This window comes from Nicotiana tomentosiformis, chromosome 5 (assembly GCF_000390325.3).
Source record: "Nicotiana tomentosiformis chromosome 5, ASM39032v3, whole genome shotgun sequence".
In the NCBI taxonomy this organism is placed as follows: domain Eukaryota; kingdom Viridiplantae; phylum Streptophyta; class Magnoliopsida; order Solanales; family Solanaceae; genus Nicotiana; species Nicotiana tomentosiformis.
In genome coordinates this window covers 127916673-127930745 of record NC_090816.1, presented here as the reverse complement: position 1 = coordinate 127930745, position 14073 = coordinate 127916673, and the positions used below count along the sequence as shown (strand labels likewise).

The following is a 14073-nucleotide window of genomic DNA, read 5'->3' as shown; positions in this document are numbered from 1 at the left end:
TTTACCATGCCATTATTATATTCCAATATGGCCTCACCTGACCTCGTCACTACTCTACCGAGGTTAGGCTTGGCACTTACTGGGTACCGCTGTGGTGTACTCATACTACTTTTCTGCACATCTTTTTGTGCAGATCTAGGTATATTTTACCAGCCTAGACGTTAGTGAGTTACCTGCACACGGAGACTTCGAGGTATATCTGCCAGCGTCCGCAGACTCCGGAGTCCCCTTCTATCATTTTATGTTGCTTCCGTATATTTTATTTAGACCTTGACATATAGAGACATTAAGAATAAATTCTTAGAAGATTGTGACTTATTTCTACCACGTTTTGGGAGTTGAAATTGTTTGAATTGTAGTTTATTTATTTCAGATATTTATTATTATTCCGCATTGATAGGCTTACCTAGTCTTAGAGATTAGGTGCCATCACGACATCCTACGGAGGGAATTTGGGGTCGTGACACAAGTCTTGCCTTATATTTGTCAATAGTGCCATCAGTTTTCATTTTCCGTTTAAAGATCCATTTCGAACCTAAAGGCTTATTTCCTGGAGGAAGATCAACCAATTCCCATATATGGTTATCCAAAATTGATTGAATCCCACTATTGACTGCCTCTTTCCAAAATGCTGAATCAGAATATGCATAGCTGTTTTGAAAGTTTGAGGCTCATTTTCAAGCAAGAATGTCAGAAAATCTGGTCCAAAAGAAGTAGATGTTCTTTGATGTTTGCTACGCCTTGGATCCTCTTTACTTGGAGTATTTTCCTTTGGATCTTCCCGTGATCGTTTAGGTCTTTAACTTAACGACTCACATTCAATTTTATACGGATAGATGTTTTCAAAGAATTCAGTATTATCTGATTCAATAACTGTATTAACATGAATTTTAGGATTGTTAGATTTATGAACCAAAAATGGACATGCTTTACTGTTTGTAGCATATCCAATAAAAACACGATCCATAGTTTTTGGAATATTATCTTCCCAGGATAGAACGACTTAACTCACCAGTGTATTGGTACCAAAAACTCTGATGAACTTCAAATCACTTAATGGTTGTAAAACGCACTGGAAAATTTCGTGCAGAAGAAGAAGATCAGAAAATTTCGTAAGAAAAGATTTTGGGATCAAGGCATATTTATAGCCATTTTCTGGCACTGTTTCTGAAAAGTTTGCAACCTTTTAGAAACAACCATAGGTGTTGGAACAGGTGGGAACGATTCCCGTTTAAAATATTCCGGGAACTTAATTTAAAATAATCCGAAAAATTAAAAGAAATGGAATGGGTCGCGTCGCGGGTCCTGAGTTATTCCGGGTTGACTTTTCGTTAATTAATTAAATTAATTAATTAAATAATTGAAGGAAATTTTGTCCAAAAAGATTAATCAATCAATCATTTGACCAAATCTGAAGCTAAAGTCGAGCGACGATGCGAGCTTACTTTCTTTCCAACCCATTTAACACCAATGGAAGTGCTTTCTCAATATAATCACATTCACTTTTCTTTCCACCACCAATGAGGGACACTTGCTTTTTCCAAAGCAAAAGGGAGCTCGCTTTCCCTTCACTTTCTTCCCTACATTTCCCATTCACCAATCTTTTAATTCCAACACTTCTGCCCCTAGATTCATACACAAAAAGTGACCAATAATCGAGTAAAGACCACATGTATATAGGTAAAGAAACTTAAACGAAACTCCCATTGCTAGCTTCAGCAACACCATCCAACTAAACAACAACAACATAACCAGTGTAATCTCACAAGTGGGGTTTGGGAAAGTTAGTGTGTGCGTAGACTTTACCCCTACCTTGCGAAGATAGAGACTGTTTTCGATAGACCAGAACCAACAAATATAAAAGGATACCAGTAGCAGCATTCACATCTCTAGCAACTTCCCTCGAAACCTTTTTGAACGCTCCTATTGCTTGAAAATAAGCTAATTCTCTTGACATTTCAACTACTTGACGCCTCTGTAATTGATAGAACTGTTAACCTTAAGCTCATACCAAATACATACAGATAACAGTAAGACTTTTACCATTTGAATATTTAATTAAATAAGGTTAATATTGCCTATCCCTATAAAAAGATAGTTTAGTCATCACATGAAAGATGCAATACCGTAATTATTCTTACTTACCATTTCGACATATTATATACCACAAAACTTGAATGGCTTGTCAGCATTCAAATGTAAAGATTCAAGTTGACAAAAGAAAAAATAAAGTTAACAATCAAAATTTTAGACAGCCAGTAGTCAATGAAGCAACCTGCAAATTGCTGGCCACGTTAGGTGTGTTCAAAGTCAGCTCCTATAGCATGAATATAAAATAAGAGAAATACTCCAACTAGCAGTAGTAAACTAGTAATAACTAGGATAATATTTCTTAAGCTTGCAATTTTGCAATAATCATTTAATAATACGGTTCTAGAGCATAAACCAGTTCAAAGTTTGATCTATATAAATTGATCACCAAAGTCCACCATAAATTACACCAGCATCTTGCATAAAGTTTTCTAAAGAAACTTTATACTGAGTGAAAATGGCAGAGTGCGCTATATCTTATTTGGTACATCAGCTCTCAACCTTGGTCAATGGTGGACAAAAATTTCTTGAAGGAATTCAACAAGAAATTGTTCATATCAGGGATGAATTTGAAAAGATGAGGACTTTCTCAAGAGTAGCTGATGCTAAAGAAGTAGAAGATGCTGAATTACAAGTATGGATCAAACAAGTACAAGAACTTGCACATGATGTCCAAGACATTGTTGAAAAACATGTTGTTATGTGCAACAATTTTCAAGAAAAGGTGTCATGGCCATGGAAAAAACCCCATCATTCATTAATGTCAGAGAAGTTCTTTGAAACTCAGAATGATAATCTCTCAATGTTATTGGAAGGCATCAAAGCCCGAATCATCGTCATTTCTGAAGGACATAAAACATTTCTTCAGAAATATGGTGTCACAATAAGTGCTGAGAACAGAAATATTACTACATTGTGTAATAACTATGAAGAAGTAGTTCTGGTTGATGAAGCAGATCTTGTAGGCATTGAAAATCACAAACCAGTTATTCTTGATTGGTTACTTTCTGATGATCAAGAATGGAATTTGCATTGTGTAGTTGGAACTAGAGGTATAGGGAAAACCACCCTAATCAAGAAAGTATATGATGATGCAGCAGTAAAAAACCATTTCAATCATACACAGTGGATTGAGATTCCAAGGTTTTCTGATGTTAAGGAGCTAATGAAGAACATGATTACTCCAAAAAATGACCATAGCCGTCGAGCAATTGAAGCAATGGATGCTAACATGTTGGCAGAGTTCATCCAACAAATCTTTGAGTCATCAAAGTACTTTATTGTCCTTGATGATGTCCCTGATATTGCCACGTGGAGGGCTCTCAAATGTGTCTTTCCTATCGAAAACTGTGGCAGCAGGGTAATCATCATATCGCGTTTTGCTGAAATATGCCATACCATTTGTGCAGAAACTGGTGGTGATAGTCATGTTTATAGTTTGACGCCTTTGTCTGAAGAAGAATCTTGGATTCTTTTCTGCAGAAAGGCATTTTCAGGCAGCCTATTATGCCCTTCATCCTTAATGCAAATCTCCAAAGACATTATACAGAAATGCAGAGGTCTGCCACTGGCGATTTTGGTGATTGCTGGTGCTTTGGCTACTAAAGGGAAAAGAAAAGAGGCGTGGGAGTTGTTTCATGGCAGCCTTGTTGACAAGTTACAAGGTAGTTATAGTGAAGTCGAGCACATGAAAAGGATACTCAATCTATGTTATCAAGACTTGCCTTTCTATCTCAAGTCTTGTTTCACATATCTGAGCATAATTCCAGAATTTCATGTCATCGATAAGATGAGACTGATTCGACTGTGGGCAGCAGAAGGACTTGTCCTTATAAGAGAAGGAAAGGCAATTGCACAAGTTGCTGCAAGCTATCTCAATGAACTTGCAAACAGAAGTTTGATCCAAATTGCTGAAAGGTACTGTGATGGAAGATTAGATTCATTCACCATTCATAACTTGTGGTATGAAATCATTCTTTCCAAGACAGCAGAAAGGGTAACTGAAACTATAACTGATAGTGAAGAAATTACAAGAAGGCCTCACAAAGTCAGACATCTAGTAATCGCTGATCCATTGGCTAGCGATATACAACATATTGATCGGTTTAAGCATCTTCACTCTCTAATAATGCTCGGGTCATCAGATTCTGTCTCTAATTCATTCTTGTTGAAGCTGTTAACTGGAAGTTTTAAGCTGCTCAAGGTCTTAGACCTAACAGGAGCCCCATTGGTGAAAATACCAGAAGAAGTCTTTGAAATGTTTCATCTCAAGTTTCTAAACTTGAGGAAAACTAAGATAAAACATCTGCCAGGATCAATAGGGAAGCTTGAGAACCTCGAGTTCTTGGACCTAAGAGAGACATTGATAAAAAGGTTACCTGTTGAGATACTAAAGCTTCAACATCTTCGGCATATCTTCATTCATAGACGTGGTGCTGGATTTTTGCATGGTTTTAAAGCTCCTAAGAAGATAGGAACCCTTGTGTCTTTGGAAATGGTGAATTCTATAAACGCCACTTCAAGCACAGTGATTGAATTGGGAAAGTTAACAAGACTAAGAATGTTATACATCACGAAGCTGAGAAGAAAACATGGAAGGGAGTTTTGTTCTTCCCTTGACAAGTTGATAAATCTTCAACAACTATCTATCTCGTCTTATGGGGTGAGTGACATTATTGATTTGCACTATCCCCTTTCTTCTACACACTCATCCCTTCGAACATTAGTCTTCGAAGGGCGTTTAGAGAGGTTTCCACAATGGATAACTTCTCTTCAAGCCTTGACCTCAGTTTTTTTAAAATGGAGCAAATTAATGGACAATGCACTAGACACTCTTCAAGATTTGCCCAAACTTGTAAGACTTGTACTGGACCGAGCCTATGAAGGCGAAGAATTGAGGTTCAGGGCAGGTGGATTCAAGAAACTGAAGGAATTATGTATTTGGCACTCTGAAAAACTGAGACAGATTAAAGTGGAAGAGGGTGCAATGCCTTTACTAGAAGAACTTCAACTGCGTAACTGTAGATTAATGGAGCAGTTGCCCTTCGGGATTGAGAACTTGAGCAAGCTTCAGTATCTTTCGCTGGAAAAAATTTCTGAGAAGTTGTTAGTGACTGTGCAACTTAAGGATTGTCAAAGTGGGGATTACTGGAAAATTGCTCATATTCCTAGACTTCACATAGAAGACTAGTTAATAAGCTGGAATGTAGATAGAAATGGGATGATGCACGAAAAGACAAACGAAGTCCCACTGAAATGTACCATTTTATCTTTGATAATTAAGATTATAACTTTCTCAGGTTATTAATAGTTCTAAATGTTACTCTTTACTCCTCATTTTCTCATTTTTAGGTATCACATCTGAACTTTCTCTTGGATCATGAACGCATTTTCTCATACGATTTTCTTAAACTGTAAATAGTACCATTGTTACAACTTAACATTCATGTAGAATTCAGCTATCTACATTTGTTTTTCAGACATCTCAGCATATACAACTGAATTGAGCTTGTATAGTTTCCACTCATTTTTCTCTTCTTCCCTGGATTTTTCTTCAATCTCCTAAGTTCAAATGGAGGAAAAAAATGCTTCCAGAAAATATCCAAGCAACAACTTTGGTAGATTGAGAAATCATATATATACAAGATTGTGTAGCATAGCTTACTAGTATTCATCCGGCACTGTTGCTGCCCACAAGAAGCCAGATCGATCGTCCATAAAGGAGGACATATGACATTCCAAATCCTCCATCTTCAGGTCCAACAGGAAAGGCTCCCTCTTGGAGTCAGGGTTGAGCCAAACTACACAGTTGTAGTAAGTGCACCTGCTGGACGTAGACGTAGATTTAGAACAATGAAAAAAAACATTATCAAATTCATCGTTGTTTTAGATGCTGAAGCAATCACCAGATAGCATGAGGTTCATCATTCATCAAACATATCATAATTAAACTGACCACTCGGGCAGGTATGGAATACCTTATTGCGGGCATGGATTTAGCAAATAATTTTCTCATCACTCAACAACACTTAACACATAAGTATTGAGTGGTTATTCTACGAGCTTGTATATCAGCAAATATAGATCATACTACTTTAATTCGAGATGAGAAAAATGCTGCTAGGATACTATAGCAAAGTTTGCACAACATGCTTATGTTAATTATTTTAGAGTAACATATTGGAGATTCTTGTGTAAACATTCAAGTTGACAATCAGTGTTTCTAGATAGCCCATAGTCAATGAAGTAACCTCCAAATAGCTGGCCACGTTAAGTGTGCAAAGTCAGCTCATATAGCATGAATATATTATGAGAGAGATACTCCAACAAGTATTAGTAAACCAGTAATAACTACGATAGTATTTCTTAAGCTTGCAATTTGCAATAATCAATTAATAATACGGTTCTAGAGCATAAACCGGTTCAAAGTTTGATCTATATAAATTGATCACCAAGGTCCACCCTAGGTTATACGAACATCTTGCATAAACTTGCTGAAGAAACTATATACTGAGTGAAAAAAATGGCAGAGAGTGCTATAACTTATTTGGTACATCAGCTTTCAACCTTGCTCAATGGTGGACAAAAATTTCTTGAAGGAATTCAAGAAGAAATTGTTCATATCAGGGATGAATTTGGAAAGATGAGGACTTTCTCAAGAGTAGCTGATGCAAAAGAAGAAAAAGATGCTGAATTACAAGTATGGATCAAGCAAGTACAAGACCTTGCACATGATGTCCAAGACATTCTTGAAAAACATGTTGTTATGTGCAACAATTTTCAAGATAAGGGATCATGGCCACGGAAAAAATTCCATCTTTCATTTTCGGAGAAGTTATTTGAAGCTCAGCATGATAATCTTTCAATGTTATTGGAAGGCATCAAAGTCCGTATCGTCATCATTTCTGAAGGACATATAACATTTCTTCAGAAATATGGTGTTATAGTAAGTGCTGAGAGTAGAAACATTAATACATGGTGTGATAACCATGAAGAAGTAGTTCTTCATGATGATGCAGATCTGTTAGGCATTGAAAATCATAAGTCAATGCTGCTTGATTGAGTTCTTTCTGATGATCCAGAATGGAAATTGCATTGTATAGTTGGAAGTAGAGGTATAGGGAAAACCACCCTAGTCAAGAAAGTCTATGATGATGCAGCGGTGAAAAAGCATTTCAATCATACACTGTGGCTTGAGATTCCAAGGGTTTCTGATGTTAAGGAGCTAATGAAGAACATGATTACTATAAACAATGACCATTCCCGTCGAGTCATTGAAGCCATGGATACTAACATGTTGGCACAGTTCATCCGACAACTCATTGAGTCATCAAGGTACTTTATTGTCCTTGATGATGTCCCTGACATTGGTACATGGAGGGCTCTCAAATGTACATTTCCTATTGAAAACTGTGGCAGCAGAGTCATCTTCATATCGCGTTTTGCTGAACTATGCCGTAACATTTGTGTGGAAACTGGCGGTGATAGTCATGCTTATTGTTTCAATTTGTCTGAAGAAGAATCTTGGATTCTTTTCTGCTGAAAGGTATTTTCAGGCAGCCTAGTATGTCCTCCACCCTTGACGCAAATCTCCAAAGACATCGTAGAAAACTGCAACGGTTTTCCACTGGCATTTTTGGTGATTGCTGGTGCACTGGCCACCAAAGGGAACAATACAGAGGCATGGGAGTTGTTTCACGGCAGCCTTGTTGGCAAGCTACAAGGTAGTTATAGTGAAGTCGAGCACATGAAAAGGATACTCGATCTATGTTATCAAGACTTGCCTTTCTATCTCAAGTCTTGTTTCACATATCTGAGCATAACTCCAAAAGATCATGTCATGGATAAGATGAGACTGTTTCGACTGTGGGCAGCAGAAGGACTTGTCCTTGAAAGAGAAGGAAAGGCAATTGCACAAGTTGCTGAAAGCTATCTCAATGAACTTTAAAACAGAAGCTTGATCCAAGTTGCTAGAAAGTATCCTGATGGAAGGTTAGAGACATTCAGAATCCATAACTTGTGGTATGAATTCATTCTTTCCAAGTCAAGAGAAAGGAGTCACAAGGTCAGACATCTAGTAATCCAGGATCATTTGTCTAGTGATATACAAGACATTGATCAGTTTAAGCATCTTCGCACTCTAATAACGCTCGGGTCATCAGCTTCTGTCTCTAGTTCATTATTGTTGAAGCTGTTATCTGGCAGTTTTAAGCTGCTCAAGGTCTAAGACTTAAAAGGAGCCCCATTAGTGAAAATCCCAGAAGAAGTCTTTGAATTGATTCATCTCAGTGTCTAAACTTGAGGAGCACTAAGATAAAACATATCCCAGGATCAATAGGGAAGCTTGAGAACCTTGAGTTCTTGGACCTAAGGGAGACATTGGTAAACAAATTGCCAGTCGAGATACTAAAGCTTCAACATCGCCATATCTTCATTAATCGCTTTGCTGCTGGTTATATACATGGTTTTGAAGCTCCTAAGAAGATAGGGACTCTTGTGTCTTTAGAAATGGTGAATCGTATAAATGCCACTACAAGCACAGTGATTGAATTGGGAAAATTAACAAGACTAAGAATGTTGTACATCGCGAAGCTGAGAAGAAAACATGGAAGGGATCTTTGTTCTTCCCTTGACAAGTTGATAAATATTCAACAACTAACTATCTCATCTTTTGGGGTGGGTGGCATAATTGACTTGCACTATCCCCTACATTCTACACACTCATCCCTTCGAACATTAGTCTTTGAAGGGTGTTTGGAGAGCTTTCCCCAATGGGTAACATCTCTTCAAGCCTTAGCCATTGTTGTTTTAAGAGGGAGCAAGTTAATGGACAATGCACTAGAAACTCTTCAAGATTTGCCCAGCCTTGTCAAACTCGTGCTAGACCGAGCCTTCGAAGGAGAAGAATTGAGGTTCGGGGCAGGTAGATTCAAGAAGCTGAAGATATTATGCATTTGGCACTCTACAAAGTTGAGACAGACGAAAGTGGAAGAGGGTGCAATGCCTTTTCTTGAAGAGCTTCAACTGTGCAACTGTGGATTAATGGAGGATTTGCCCTTTGGGATTGAGCATTTGAGGAAGCTTGGTTATCTTTTGCTGGAAGAAATTTCTGAAAAGCTGTTAATGACTCTGCAGCTTAAGGACAGTCAAAGTGGGGATTACTGGAAAATTGCTCATATTCCTAAAGTTCATGTGAAAATGTTGTAAGGTAGATAAGAATGGGATGATGCAAGAAAAGAGAAACAAAGTTGATAATTCAGATTATACCAATCACCAATGTAAGATAATTAGTAGTTCTAAATGTTACTGTTTACTCCTTATTTTCTCATTCTGGACTTTCAGTTGTATCATGAATGCCTCTTCCCTTATGATTTTCATTAATCAAATGAACAACCTGTTGTCATCAGAGGCAGAGGCGGACCCAAGATTTGATAGTGGCAAGGGCGCCACTGTCGAATAAATATTTGAGCAAATGCTAGAGTTGGAACCGAACCCAGGCAGCGCACCAAAAGTCAAGTTGTGCCCCCAAATCGACTAATGCAGCTGCCTAAGATTTGAATCTTAGGATGTCAATCAAAATATATACTTGTTATTTAAGATATATGAACATATATACATATATCTTTTTCGAAGTTACCGGGAGCCGGTGACCCACCTACCCAAAGGGTAGGTGTGCCTCTGGCTATCATAACTCTACATGATACCACTTTTACAACTAAGATTCATGTACCAGTCATCTGTCATTAACGGGTCTACAAGCTAAATCATCAACATGGCTAAGAAATAATTCAACACAATGAACACTCCAGTTGACAATAGGTATTTTTAGACAGCCAGTAATTGACTGAATCAACTGCCTAATTGCTTGTCATGTTCAGTGCGTTAAAAGTCAGATCATATAGCATGAATTTAAAAAAGATAAATACTCCAACTAGTGGTAGTATAACTAAAAAATATAATACAATAAAGTAAAATAATAAATAAAAAACCAGTAGTAACTGGTAAAATGTTTCTTAACTTGCTATTTGGAATAATCATTTGTGAAACGCAGTTCTAGTACCTAAACTGATTCAAAGTCTGATCTATATATATTGATCAGGAAAGTCCAACATCAATTACATCAAATATCTTCCAAAAATTTCCAAAAGTTGACTATCGATGTCTCTATACGGCCATAGTCAACCGTGCCAAATTGCTGGCCACGTTAAGTGTATTCAAAGTCAGCTCATATAGCATGAATTGAAAAAAAAGGAAAGATCCTCCAACTAGTAGTAGCAAAACTGATACTAATAACTAGGATAATACTTCTTAAGCTTGCAATTTGCAATAATCATTTGCATAACGCGGTTATATTCCCTAACAAGTTCAAACTTTGATCTACATAAATTGATCACGAAAGTCCACCATTAACTACACCAACATCTTGCATTAAATTTGCTAAAGAAATTATATACTGAGGGAAAAAATGGCAGAGAGTGCCATATCTTATTTGGTACATCGGCTTTCAGCTTGGCTCCACGGTAGACAAAAATGTTATGAAGGAATTGAACAAGAAATTGTTCATATCAGGGATGCATTTGAACATATGAGGACTTTCTCAAGAGTAGCTGATGCAAAAGAAGAAGAAGATGTTGATTTACAAGTATGGATCAAGCAAGTACAATATCTTGCACATGATATCCAAGACATTCTTGAAAAACATCATGTTATGTGCAACAATTTTCAAGAAAAGGCATCATGGCCATGGAAAAAACCCCATCATTCATTAATGTCTAAGAAGTTATTTGAAGCTCAGAATGATAATCTTCAAGTTATGTTGGAAGGTGTTAGGGCCCGAATCATCGTCATTTCTGAAGGACATAAAACATTTCTTCAGAAATATGGTGTTACAATAAGTCCTGAAAGTAGCAACATCTCATGGCGTAATAACCATGAAGAAGTAATTCTTGATGATGATGCAGATCTTGTAGGTGTTGAAAATCATGAATCAATGCTTCTTGATTGGTTACTTTCTGATGATCAAGAATGGAAATTGCTTTCTATAGTTGGAACTAGAGGTATAGGGAAAACTGCCCTAGTCAAGAAAATCTTTGATGATGCAGCAGTGAGTAAGAATTTTAATCGAACTATATGGATTGAGATTCCAAGGTTTTCTGATGTTACGGACATGTTGTTGAGCATGGTTAATCTAAACGATGACAGTACCCGTCGAGCACTTGAAACCATGAATGGTAACATGTTGGCACAGTCCCTTCAACAAACCTTTGAGACATTGAGGTACTTTGTTGTCCTTGATGATGTCCCTGATATTGACACATGGAGGACTCTCAAATATTTATTTCCTAGCAAAAGCCGTGGCAGCAGGGTTATCATCATATCGCGTTTTGCTGAAATATGCCATACCATTTGTGCTGAAACTGGTGGTGATAGTCATGTTTATAGTTGGAAGCCTTTGTCTGAAGAAGAATCTTGGATTCTTTTCTGCAGAAAGGTATTCTCAGGTAGCCTGTTATGTCCTCCATCTTTGATGCAAATCTCCAAAGACATCGTAGAAAAATGTAATGGTTTGCCTCTGGCAATTTTGTTGATTGCTGGTGCACTGGCTACTAAAGGGAACAAAACAGAGGCGTGGGAGTTGTTTCATGGCAACCTTGTTGACAAGTTACAAGGTAGTTATAGTGAAGTCGAGCACATGAAAAGGATACTCAATCTATGTTATCAAGACTTGCCTTTCTATCTCAAGTCTTGTTTCACATATCTGAGCATAATTCCAAAAGATCATGTCATTAATAAGAAGAGACTGATTCGACTATGGGCAGCAGAAGGACTTGTCCTTGAAAGAGAAGGAAAGGGAATTGCACAAGTTGCTGAAAGCTATCTCAATGAACTTGCAAACAGAAGCTTGATCCAAGTTACCAAAAAGTACCCTGATAAATGGTTACAATCATTCAGCATCCATAGCATGTGGTATGAAACCATCCTTTCTAAGTCCGGGGAAAGGGCCGTTACAACTATAGCTAATGGGGAAGGAACAAAAAGACCTCACAAAGTCAGACATCTAGTAATCGCTGATGAATTGGCTAATGATATACAAGATGTTGATCGGTTTAAGCATCTTCACTCTCTGATAACATTCAGGTCATCAGATTCTGTCACTAATTCATTCTTGTTGAAGCTGTTATGTGGCAGTTTCAAGCTGCTCAAGGTCTTAGACTTAACAGGAGCCCCGTTGGTGAACGTACCAGAAGAAGTCTTTGAATTAGTACATCTCAAGTTTTTGAACTTGAGGAACACTAAGATAAAACATCTGCCAGGATCAATATGGAAGCTTGAGTACCTCGAGTTCTTGGACCTAAGGGACACATTGGTAAACAAATTGCCTGATGAGATTCTAAGGCTTCAACATCTTCGCCATGTCTTCATTTATCGCTGGGGTGCTGATTTTTTGCATGGTTTCAAAGCTCCTAAGAACATAGGGACCCTTGTGTCCTTAGAAGTGGTGAATCTTATAAATGCCACTGCAAGCACAGTGATTGAACTGGGAAAGTTAACAAGACTACAAATATTGGAAATCGCGAAACTGAGAAGAAAACATGGAAGGGATCTTTGTTCTTCCCTTGACAAGTTGATAAATCTTCAACAACTATCAATCTCATCTTATGGGGTAAGTGACATTATTGATTTGCACTATCCCCTTTCTTCTACACACACATCCCTCCGAATATTACTCTTCGAAGGGCGTCTAGAGAGGTTTCCACAATGGATAACATCTCTTCAAGCCTTAGCCACAATTCATCTAAAATGGAGCAAGTTAGTGGACAATGCACTAGAGAGTCTTCAAGATTTGCCCAACCTTGTAAAACTAGTGCTAGACCAGGCCTATGAAGGCAAAGAATTGAGGTTCAGGGAAGGTGGATTCAAGAAACTGAAAGACTTACGTATTCTGCACTCTACAGAATTGAGACAGATTAAAGTGGAAGAGGGGGCAATGACTTCTCTTTATGAGCTTCAATTGCGCAACTGTGGATTAATGGAGGAGTTGCCCTTTGGGATTGAACATTTGAGCACGCTTCAGTATCTTTCGCTGGAACAAATGTCTGAGAAGTTGTTAATGACTGTGCAGCCTAAGGACAGTCAAAGTGGGGATTACTGGAAAATTGCTCATATTCACGGACTTCATATAGAATAGAAGACTTGAAGAAAAACTGAAAGGTAATTAGGAATGGGATAATGCAAGAGAAGAGATTTAGTAACATATTTTTGATAATTCAGATTCAAACTTTCTAAGATTATTTGTAGTTCGGAATATTACTCTTTACTTCTTATTTCTTATTTTTGAGTTTCTCATTTTGAGCTTCCTGCTCTCATAACTGTAATAATACGATTAAGATTCATGTACCATTCGGTTATCTACATTTCTTTTTCAGTCATATTTGTATAGCTGCACACATTTCTTTCTTTCTTCACTAGATTTCTAAAATCTCCTAGTTCAAATGGGGAAAAATGCTCCACAAGACATCCAAGCAATAACTTTTGTAGACTGAGCTACCAAATAATTTGCACGTAAAAAACAAAATGTCTGATAATTTCAGAAGCTACTTTTTCCTTGGTTTAGGAGTACGTATTTACCATATAATAATTCATATTCATCTTTCTTTTTAAGATTTTGAAGGATTCAAAAGAAATAATACACTTGCTATTCAGAAGCTCATGCAGTTTCATGCAATTATTGGCAAAAACAAACCACTAAACCAAAGAGGATACAGAACTCGCGTGAGTTGGTAGGTAAAAAGGGCCATAGAAAAGGACGGCCAGTTCTTTAAAAGGTGGTGACATAAACATCAAATATATACAAAGCCGTGGTGCATACCTTACTAGTATTTTCTCACACCAGGAGGCAAGAAAGAACTGATCCAGCATATGCTACCCCGTACGATCTCATAAGTCCTTTACAAGGAGGATTTGGTCCCGACCAGCCTTAAC

The 14073-nt window shown here is 37.5% G+C and overlaps 3 protein-coding genes across 3 annotated transcripts; all 3 read left to right on the top strand.

Annotated features, from left to right (window-relative positions):
- Positions 1–2548: 2548 nt before the first annotated feature.
- On the top strand, positions 2549–5281 carry LOC138893141 (disease resistance protein RPM1-like). The gene has a single exon (XM_070176914.1). The coding sequence runs from the start codon at positions 2549–2551 to the stop codon at positions 5279–5281; it is 2733 nt and encodes a 910-aa protein (XP_070033015.1).
- A 1332-nt stretch (positions 5282–6613) lies between these two features.
- Positions 6614–9550, top strand: LOC138893140 (disease resistance protein RPM1-like). The gene is made up of 6 exons (XM_070176913.1): positions 6614–7118; positions 7173–7460; positions 7510–7636; positions 8044–8311; positions 8380–9293; positions 9433–9550. The coding sequence occupies exons 1-6, from the start codon at positions 6614–6616 to the stop codon at positions 9548–9550; spliced, it is 2220 nt and encodes a 739-aa protein (XP_070033014.1).
- A 1005-nt stretch (positions 9551–10555) lies between these two features.
- On the top strand, positions 10556–13279 carry LOC104100312 (disease resistance protein RPM1-like). Its single transcript, XM_009607525.4, has one exon. It carries the CDS (start codon positions 10556–10558, stop codon positions 13277–13279), a length of 2724 nt encoding a protein of 907 aa, XP_009605820.3.
- Positions 13280–14073: the final 794 nt, after the last annotated feature.